Consider the following 10,720-nt stretch of genomic DNA (forward strand, 5'->3'; position numbering starts at 1 on the left):
CGTTCTAAACTGCACCCCCCACCTTATTTTGAGACTGTGCCCTCTAGTTCTGCTGTCCTTTCTGAGCGGGAAGAATCTCTCTACCTCTACCCTATCTAGTCCCTTCATTATCTTATATGTCTCTATAAGATTCCCCCCTCAGCCTTCTAAACTCTAATGAGTACAGTCCCAGTCTATTCAATCTCTCTTCATAGTCTAACCCCCTCATCTCCGGTATCAGCCTGGTGAACCTTCTCTGTACTCCCTCCAAGGCCAATATATCCTTTCGCAAATAAGGGGAACAAAACTGCACACAGTACTCCAGCTGCAGCCTCACCAGTGCCCTGTACAGTTGCAGCAAGACCTCCCTGCTTTTATATTCTATCCCCCTCGCTGTAAAGGCCAACATTCCATTTGCCTTCTTGATCACCTGCTGCACCTGCAGACTGGGTTTTTGCAATTCATGCACGAGGACCCCCAGGTCCCTCTGCACTGTAGCATGTTGCAGCTTTTCACCCTTTAAATAATAATCCCTCCTACCATTATTTCTACGAAATGAGCTCTCTGCCGGTTAGTTGATGACGTGCTTGTGGTTTCTAAGAATTATTACCATCTCATTGTCGGCACATTTCAGCCTATCACACTTTCTCAGCTTTGATTCAGAGCACAGCACGGAGGATGAAATTGCCGCAAATATTGCTATTGTTTGCTTTGGCCAGTTGTTTTATAAACTGCTCCAACAGTAAAGGTAATAGATTCACTTCTAACTTGCCTTTCAATGCAAAACTAATCCATTTGTTCCTGTGTCTTAATAGTTCAAAGTTACATGTTAGAGAATTGTTATCTCAACAGGGGAAGGTCAAAGTAATTTAACGAGAATTCTCCCTGAACTGTTTAATGTGGGGAATTTTGTCTTTCCTGTGAATGATTCTGTATGTAATAAGAAATATTCTGCCAGGTTTTCTATCTGGAATGTTCAATCCAGAATATTTTATTCACTTATGATGACATTTGAAAACATTTCACAAATAATTTACCTTCTGTGAATAACTGTACACCAAGGATCTGAGAAAAAATTTAATGAAAAAAGTTATTGATTCCTCAAAAGTTTCAGCGATACTAAGTTCTGAGCAGGTAGGGTCTAAATATTTTAAACAGTTAAGATTAGTAGTCTGTGAAGTTGTGGTCTGAACGGTTCAGACTTATTGTGGGGATTGGTGTTGTGGAACCGAAACTGTCCCAAATCATCATCTGAGCACTGAGGGACTTCAGCCTCGCTCCCTCAGCTCTGCCAACTGACGGGGATGGGGATGGGGATGGGGATGGGGAGGTCAAGTGAAGACTGACCAGTCGCCATTGTGACACCCTCCACCCAGCTCACACTTACTGCCCACGTTCACATTTGTCATCAGACCTTCTGCACAGGAACAGGAGGAGGCGATTCATTCCAGCTGACAAACCGGTCCCAGTACTCAGTGAGATCGTAACGCAAAGGGAAAATGCTGCTAAAACTCTGCAGCGCCTGTGACGAGAGAAAGTCCAGTCTGTCTGACGCTGTATCAGAGCCGAAAGGACTCGAGACATTGGCTCTGTTCCTCTCTCACAGACGCTGCCAGACCTGCTGAGTTTTCCCTGCATTTTCACTTTTCATTTCGATGTCCAGCACCTGCCCTATTTCACTTTGATTTCTGTAAGATTCTGGCTGACCTGACGATAACCTCGACCTCCACATTCCCACTGGCCCACAATAACATTCCACCCCCTCAGCTTATCAAGAACCTATCTACCTCTACCTTAAAAATAAGCAGCCTCTGCTTCCGCTGCCTTCAGAGAAGATTTCTAAAGACCCACAACCCTCAGATTCTCCTCATCTCTGATTTAAATGAGCGACAATTTATATCTAAACAGTGACCCCTGGTTCTAGATTCTCCCACAAGAGCAAACATCCTGTCCACATTCCTCCTGCCGAGACCCTTCATTTAACATTTACGTTACTAACCCTCTCTCCTGAATAACCTGCCTCTGGCCTGAAGTTCTGTTCCATTCCCTTCTCCACCAGTGGGAAAGTTTCCTGTCTTCTCTCACCATTATTTTCAAAAAAATTCAATCATAATTCAATCCAAATATCGCGTGCCGTTCTGATCACCGCACTACCAGGAGGATGTGGAAGCTTTGGAGAGAGTGCAAAAAAGGTCCACCGGAATGTTGCCTGGTCTCGAGGGTGTTGGCTATGAGGAGAGGTTGAATAAATTAGGATTGTTTTCGCTGGAAAGACAGAGGCTGAGGGGGAGACCTGATAGAGATGCACAAAATGATGAGAGGCACAGATAGAAAGAGGCTGTTTCTCAGGATGGAAGTGTTAATTACAAGGGGGCACAGTTTCAAGGTGAGACGGGGAAAGTTTAAGGGAAATGTGTGGGGAAAATTTCTCGCACAGTGCCTAGAACGCGCTGCCAGAGGTGGTGGTGAAAACTGGCCCATTAGCAACATTTAAGAGGCACCTGGGTGGGTACATGAATAGGGAAAGATATAGAGAGATACGGACTGAGTAAGCGTGGAAAGTTTTTTTTAGTTTAATTAGAGCATCATAATCAGCACAGGATTGGAGGGCAGAAGGGCCTGTTCCTGTCCTGTACTTTTCTTGCTCTTCGTTCTTAATCACTCCTTAACCTTTCCGAGTTTCTCAGAATGCCAGAGTAGTTGATGCAATCCCACCTCAGAATCTAAACCTTCAAACTCCAGTCATGTTCAGTTTTCCTGAATGGAGGATCCTGAGCGAGAGGTCAGTGCCTCAGGACACTGGGATAAAGAGAAATTCCTTGATTCAGCGGGCGGTGAATCTCTGGAATTGTCTGCCCGGGACAGCTCTGAATGTTCAGTTACTCAGCAGATTCAAGACGGAGATTTGTAAAATCTGGATACTAAAAGGATAAAAGGTACTTTGCGTCGTTGTGTGTGCTTAAAACTGGACCAGCAGATGGGCACCACAACAGTTCAGTGACTATCACTGCTAGCTGTGCAGATACATGGATTTGGGCCTGTGTCTGTGGGAGTTTGCGCATTCTCCCTGTGGATGCGTGGGTTTCTTCCGGGTGCTCCGGTTTCCTCCCACACCCCAAAGATGTGCTCTTAGGCTGATTGGTGTAACAAATTGTCCCTAAACTATTCTCCCCTGAATCTGGTTACAATAGGGGTACCATACGCATACACACGGGTCAAGGTAGGTGTAGGAAAATGCTTTGTTAAGATGGTGGCGCGGGCTCGTCGGGCCGAAGGGCCTGTTTCCCATGCTGGGTTGTTCTTTGTTCTTTGCTAATGAGATTTGGAGAAGATCAGTCAGGAAGAGGGAGGAGCTCAAAGTGTTCCTTTTTCGTAAGTTCAGATGAACCTGTTCTGTTTCCAAGGATGATACTTCCTTAATGAACTGTTCCACCTCCAGATGTAACCAGGAGTGTATCAGAAACAAATATTTCCCCAAGCCCCACCCCATTTACTTTCTAGTCCTTTTGACAGAAAGAGTAATATACTACAGGTTTTAGTTATCTTAGCATCTATTACATTTTAATGATCTTTGTTCAGGGTCTCTGGGAACCTCCACTGTTTCCAACTTCACAACATTTCAAATACTTCTGCAATCCAAATCTTATTATCTTTAAATCGATGATCTCATGTTCTCCTTTGCTGAAATCCACAGTTTTACCCGCTCACTTTCTTGATGATTCTTTGTAATTGGAACTCCTGTCTACACAACTCGCCAATCTTTGTGGAATGGGTAAACCTGGTGATGTGACTCTCTGTTGTTACTTAAATTATTAATAAACACAGGGAATAGTGGAAGTTCCTCCTCAATGTCAGACATTAGTCATCACTCACTTCCTTTCATTCTCTGTGAACATTAACGGTGAGAGATTTTTATTATGATTTACAGAAAAGTCTCTGTCCATGGAAATTCGGAACAGAAACAAATGTCTAACCACATAATCACCATAATGTCATAGAATCATAAAATCTATAGTGCAGAAGGAGACCATTCAACCCATCGAGTCTGCACTGACTACAATCCCACCCAGGCCCTATCCCCATAATCCCATATATTTACCCTAGCTAGTCTCCCAACACTAAGCAGCGATTTTGCATGGCCAATCCACCAAACCCCCAAACCCGCACATCACTGGACTGTGGGAGGAAACCGGAGCACCCGGAGGAAACCCACGCAGACACGGGGAGAACGTGCAAACTCCACACAGACAGTGACCCAAGCTGGGAATCGAACCTGGGTTCCTGGGAGGCGGCAGTGCTAACCACGGTGTCACCGTGCGCCCATTCATTGGATTAATAATCCAGAATACTGGAATGAGACTGTGCAGACTGAGTTAATGTCCTACAAAGAACATCTGGAGGAATTTAACCTACCTGCAGTTTAGAGTTAGTCTCAGTAATGGTGACAATGGCAATTGTCATAAAAATGCATCTGATTTATTAATGTTGTTAAAGGAGGAAGTGAATGGTTCTGCCTGGTCTGGTCCATGTGGAGCTGTACAGTATTGAGTAGGGTGGTGGCACAGAGGTTAGCCTTGCTGCCTCACAGGAACTTCATTGCAGTGTTAATGTAAGCCTGCTTTACAGAATCACAGAATACTACAGTACGGAAGAGGCCCTTTGGCCTGAGTCTGCACTGAGGCACGAAATGCCCTGACCTACCCATCTAATGCCACTTGCCAGCACTTGGCCCATAACCTTGAATGTTATGGTGTGTCAAATACTCATCGAGGTACTTTTTAAAGGATGTGGGGCCTGCTTGTGGCACTAATAAATAAACTTAGCCACAGCAATGTGGTTAACTCTGAACAGCATTCAAAATAACCAATCAGTCGTACCAAAAACTACAGAAAGTTCAAATCAGAATAAAACTGGATAAATGAACAGTGTCAGAAACATCAAAGACACACACAATCCTCTCAGTTCCTCGCTAACAGGACTGGGGCCGGCCTAGAATTGGGAGAGTTATCTCACAGATTAGTCAAGTAACAGCCTGACTCACTCACAGTATTATAGTTTACAGATAATGTCCCAGACACCTCCATCAGCATTCCTGGGCATGTCCTGTCCCACCGGCAGGACAGACTAAGCAGAGGTGATGGTGGCACAGTTGTATACAGGTGGGAGAGAGTTGCTTGAGGAGTCCTCAGTATCCACTGTGGACCCATGAAGTCTCATGGCTCTGGGTCAAACATGGGCAAGGAAACCTGCTGATTACCACACACTGTCCCCTCAGCTGGTGAATCAGCTCCTCCGAGTTGACACCACTTTGGAGGAAGCAATGAGGGTGGCGGCTGTGAGATTGGCTGCAGAAATGGCAGATGATTATGAATTAGTTCATAATTCAAAGTTTGGTCTTTGACATTGATTTCAGTGTGTGAGGGATAGAAACTGGGGAAAGAGAAATCCTCAGGCGTCAAGGCAAAGAAGGCCTTGTTGGAGATCGTGAGGATCCCTGTACATGGACCTCAGCATCTGGACTCTCACTTCCAACTGCAGAAAACAATCTCCATCTCCCTCACCACACTGTCTCCTATTACTATCACATTTCTCTTCATTTCCCTCACTTTAATGCATCCTTCACCATGTCAGTCCACTCATCAACCCTGCAGTCCTTCTCCCCATCCACACAGACAGCAAGCACCTTGTACCCTTTGAACAAAGTTAGGAGCTGGGTTTCCTCCATCCCTACATGCTGAGTCACATTACCTGCCTGAGTCACATTCTCTTGTCCCTGCCCATTAATCTTCTGCCTAATCTTTGTTCCTCCTGGAACAAAGTGTCCAGGTAACTCTCCCCCTCTCTGCTGTCCCACAATGTCTGCAAATCATTCTCCAGCTCAGTAACTTGGAGCTAAAATTGTCGAAGCTGCTGACACTTTCTGCAGATATGGTTTCCCAGGATTGCAGTGAGCTCCACTGGTGCAGTCACAGCAGACTACCAGCCCCGTCATTTCTGTCCGAACATATTAATTTACTTAGTCAATTTGTTAATAACTTACACAGATAAATAGTAGAAAGTTGCACTCAGACAGCTTAGAGACCAGGAAGGAAACTTACCAACCACTGGAGGCTGGAAAAAATAAAAAGTGTCTCTTACCAAATTCCCAACTCCTTGCTCAGTCTACATCTCATTCAGTGGTAGAGGATGTCCAAGTTTGCTCAGTGGATGGGGAACCAATCTAATTTATCTAAACTTGTCATCATTTTGAACATTTCTAATAAATCCCTTCTCTATAAATCAAGTCTAGACTGAGGCCCTGTAAATCTTTTCTCCTCTGATTTATGTTCATTCTTGTTCTCTTGCTCAAATCACAGAATGTGTACGGAAGAAAGGCGGGGCCAGTGGCCGCAGATTCCCCATCATTCAGATACAAGACCCGGATACAAACGAATCCATCAACACCTTCAATGATTCCTCCACATTGCATCTGCAGAGTCCATTGACCACTGTCCTGGTCCCCTGTGTGTACCTTGTGGTGTTAATCATTGGTCTTCCAGCCAATGGCCTGTCTCTCTACGTCCTCATCACAAGAGTCAAGAAGTTGCCATCCACCATCTTTTTGACCAACCTGGCTTTAATTGACCTCCTCCTGACTCTCACCTTGCCTTTCAGAGTCTTTTATTATCTGTTGGGAAATGACTGGACATTTGGAGAGGTGTTTTGCCGAGTTTGCAGTGCTGTGTTCCATGCGAATGTGTATTGTTCCATCCTCTTCCTGACCTGTATCAGTGCTGATCGGTATCTGGCTGTGGTGCATCCCTTCCTCTCCAAGGAAGTGCGGAAGAGGAAGTTAGCTTACTGTGTCTGTGGGGCAATCTGGCTGCTGGTTGTCCTCTCAATGCTGCCCTTTTATATCACCCAGCAATCATTCAAGATCCAACCTCTCAACATCACCACCTGTAACGACGCGCTGCCAGAAGAAATGCTGGCTGGCTATTTCCGCTATTACTTTATTAGTCTGGTAGTGTTTGGTTATGTGATTCCCTGTTTAATCACCGTCTTCTGTTACGTATCTGTCATTTCCACATTGATTTTTAATGACGGGCAGTTTGTCCATGCCATTAAGGTCACACTGTTAGTTCTGCTGGTGTACCTGGTGTGTCTGACTCCCTTCAATGTGATGATGTTAATTTATTCTTACACAAAGAGCAGCGACATTTATGCTTACTACATGTTGGGTCTGGCGTTGAGCACCTTTAACAACTGCATCGACCCCTTTATCTATTATTACATCTCTGAGGAGTTCAGGGACAAAGTGAAAACTGCGATCTGTGTCTCTAAAACTGAACCAAGTTCTGGCAGTTCAGCCCAGAGTAGACAAAGCAGAACTGTATCTCAGCCAACCTTGTCCCAGTCTCATTAATTCCTGTTTCTGTTCCAGCTTCAGTGATTTTATAATGAGGCAAGACTCACTCTGGGACTTTCGGGCAGGTGGGACTCGGGCAGTAAGCTCTGCTCAAGACATTGGGTGTAGGGTTTACCCAATCTTTGGCAACTGGCGCTCTGAGCGTTAACAATGGGACTTCCCAACTTGAAAAACTTCCTATCCTACCAGAGTAGAGTATGTTAGTTAAATATATCTGTTACTCAAGACAATTCATGTAGTCTAAATGCAACAACTCCCAAGATAAATTCTTGCTGCAATTCACCGAAACAGTCACGTCAGAGATGGTGCTGCGGTGAGTCTGTGGCAATAATGACTAATCTTGTGATTGAAGCCAGAACTGCATGGATAGCTTTAAATCAATCCAGAATATAAAGTACTGCCATCAGCTGTTATTCAAAAACCATTCTGGTTCACTAATGTTCTTTAAGGGAGGGGATCTGCCGTCCTTACCCGATCTGGCCTACATTTGATTCCAGACTCAAGCAATGCGGTTGACTCTTAAACGCCCTTCGAAATGACCTAGTAAACAACTCAGTTCAAAGACAAATAAGGACGGGTAATAAATGTCACTGCAGCCAGTGCACTCACATCCCATCAATGAATAAAACAAAAATCTACTGATTCTCCCTCCTCTATTATACAAGTTACATCCTCAAAAAAACTCTGGTGGGTTTGTCAAAAATGATTTCCCTTTTCACAAGTTCTTGTTAACATTGTCTGGTTGTCTCAATGCCCTATTGTCACATCCTGTCCAAAAGGCTTTCATTTTCCCTCCTACTGATATTATTTGCACACAAAATGCTGTCTGTGGACCAGATCTCAGCATTTTTCTTGATTCAAAAGAATTTTTAAAAATTATTTTAAGTGGGATGTCCATGTGAGAATGGATTTTTTATATATATTTCTGGGGAATAGTATGTTAATCTGTAAAGGAGGCTGTGTGTGTTGTAATGATAGTAGTTGCTATAGATACATTTTTTATCTTTAAGGGAGATGAATTAAAATTTCAATTTTTCTCCACGGGCAATCAGTATGTCTGGCAGGAATAGCTCAGATGCTGGGAGAGCAGAATAATAACTAATTTTAGCTTTTTAATGTTTATTTAGGATAGAGCGAATGGGTTTTTGTTTCTAGATACAGGCTTACTTGGGATTTTTGATGAGGCTGATTTACAGGATCATGTAATAATGTGGGAGGAGCTAAGTTTATAGTACAGAAAATATCTTTCAATTCTGATTGGGGCTTGTTTAAAGACAGAGACCTGCAAGTTGCTCTGAAAGTCAAAATCACTCTCTGAATGCTTCAAGGTTGACTACACCCCCTTATAGGAAGTATATTTATAATTGCTAGTTGCATTTAAAGTAAGATTTTAAGTCTGCAAGAGAATGTTGCTTATATGGAACTGAAATAGTGATAAGTTAGAAATTAAAGTTGTTTCCTTTCTTTTTTTTAACTATTGTTCAACTGTTGATAGTTAAGCTGCTTCATTTTGTTAGCATTATACTTAAACTGTCTAATAAAGTTTGTTCTTACTATAAAAGATCCCCAATTCGTTAGTGGAATTACTCCTGGAATGAGGCATCCTGTTCTCACATTTATGCTAAAATAGAAAAATTGTTGGGGTCTAGTCTGGCTTCCTGATGTCATTTGGGATTCTGGTCCAGGGCCCTAACTGTGCAAATGATGTAATTAAACTTGGGAAAGGTTAATAGAGAGAGCTTGTCTGGGAGAATTGAGTAATGAAAGGAGTAAAGATGTTAAACACATGCATTTGTAACCAAGCAACGATCAAGTGGATTTATAAGGAAATAGGAGTTTAGAAACTTGCATTAGGAGATAGAGAACTTGGTCTTTTCTTTCAGCTGTTAAATAACGTTAAGTCGGCTTCACAGATACAGGATATGGTTAAGAAGGCGTATGGTGTACTGGCTTTCATCAATAAGGGATTGAGTTTAGGAGTTGGGAGATAATGCTGCAGCTTTATAAGACCCTATTCAGACCCCTTTTGGAGTACTGTGCTCAGTTCTGGTCACTTCATCACAGGAGGGATGTGGAAGCTATTGAAAGGCATTTGATAAGGTGCCTCATAAAAGGTTGCTACAGAAGGTTAGGGAGCATGGAGTTGGGGGTTAGGTGTTAGGGGGATATAATATAAAAGTAGGGAGGTCTTGCTGCAACTGTACAGGGTACTGGTGAGGCCGCAGCTGGAGGACTGTGTGCAGTTTTGGTCGCCGCACTTGTGGAAGGATATATTGGCCTTGGAGGGAGTGCAGAGGAGGTTCATTAGGCTGATACCGGAGATGAGGGGGTTGGACTATGAAGAGAGACTAATAGACTGGGTCTGTAATTGTTGGAGTTTAGAAGAATGAGGGGGGATCTTATAGAGACGTTTAAGATAATGAAGGGGATGGATAGGGTAGAGGTAGAGAGGTTCTTCCCGCTTAGAAAGGATAGCAGGACTAGAGGGCACAGCCTCAAGATAAGGGGGGGGCAGTTTAGATCAGAGTTGAGGAGGAACTTCTTCACTCAAAGGGTGGTGAATCTCTGGAATTCTCTGCCTGTTGAAGTGGTGGAGGCTACCTCGCTAAATATATTTAAGTCAGGGGTAGATAGGTTTTTGATAGACAAGGGAATTAAGGGTTATGGGGAGAAAGTGGGAAAGTGGAACTGATCCACTTCAGATCAGCCATGATCTTGTTGAATGGCGGGGCAGGCTCGAAGGACTAGATGCCCTACACCTGCTCCTATTTTTTATGTTCTTATGTGCAGAGGAGATTTACAAGGATGTTGCCTGGATTGGGTGGCATGCCTTATGAGGATAGGTTGAGGGAGCTCGGTCTTTTCCCCTTAAAGAGACGAAGGATGAGAGGTGACCTGATAGAAGTGTACAAGATGTTGGGAGGTATAGATCAGGTGGATTCTCAGAGGCTTTTTCCCAGGACTGGAATGGTTGCTACAAGAGGACACAGGTTTAAGGTGATGGGAAGTAGGTACAGAGGAGATATCAGGAGCAAGTTTTTCACTCAGAGGACGGTGGGTGAGTGGAATCGGCTGCCGTCGGTGGTGGTGGAGGCAGATTCGATGGGGTCTTTTAAGAGACTTCTGGATGAGTACATGGGACTTAATAGAATTGAGAGTTCTAGGTAAGCCTAGTAGGTAGGGATATCATCGGCGCAACTTGTGGGCCAGAGGGCATGTTTGTGCTGTAGTTCTTCTATGTTCTAATATCAAAGAGAAGGCTTGCAAAGGTTTCATAAGTAAACAAGAGAACTTTATTGCATTTTACTTTGCCTGAAAGGGACACAATAGAAA

The 10,720-nt window shown here is 43.7% G+C and overlaps 1 protein-coding gene across 1 annotated transcript; it reads left to right on the top strand.

Moving 5' to 3' along the window:
• The first annotated feature begins 657 nt into the window (after positions 1-657).
• On the top strand, positions 658-8,920 carry LOC145358657 (proteinase-activated receptor 3-like). The gene is made up of 2 exons (XM_080212873.1): positions 658-727; positions 6,336-8,920. Exons 1-2 carry the CDS (start codon positions 658-660, stop codon positions 7,382-7,384), a joined length of 1,119 nt encoding a protein of 372 aa, XP_080068999.1. The 3' UTR covers positions 7,385-8,920.
• Positions 8,921-10,720: the final 1,800 nt, after the last annotated feature.

Source organism: Carcharhinus amblyrhynchos, chromosome 26 (genome assembly GCF_965287045.1).
Source record: "Carcharhinus amblyrhynchos chromosome 26, sCarAmb.v2.hapA, whole genome shotgun sequence".
Lineage (NCBI taxonomy): Eukaryota > Metazoa > Chordata > Chondrichthyes > Carcharhiniformes > Carcharhinidae > Carcharhinus > Carcharhinus amblyrhynchos.

Bases quoted from the DNA above. Each gene is read 5' to 3' on its own strand.
- LOC145358657 (XM_080212873.1), top strand. From the start codon at position 658: ATGAAATTGCCGCAAATATTGCTATTGTTTGCTTTGGCCAGTTGTTTT. The intron at 728-6,335 runs GTAATAGATTCA...CTCAAATCACAG, and splicing joins AAACTGCTCCAACAGTAAAG to AATGTGTACGGAAGAAAGGC.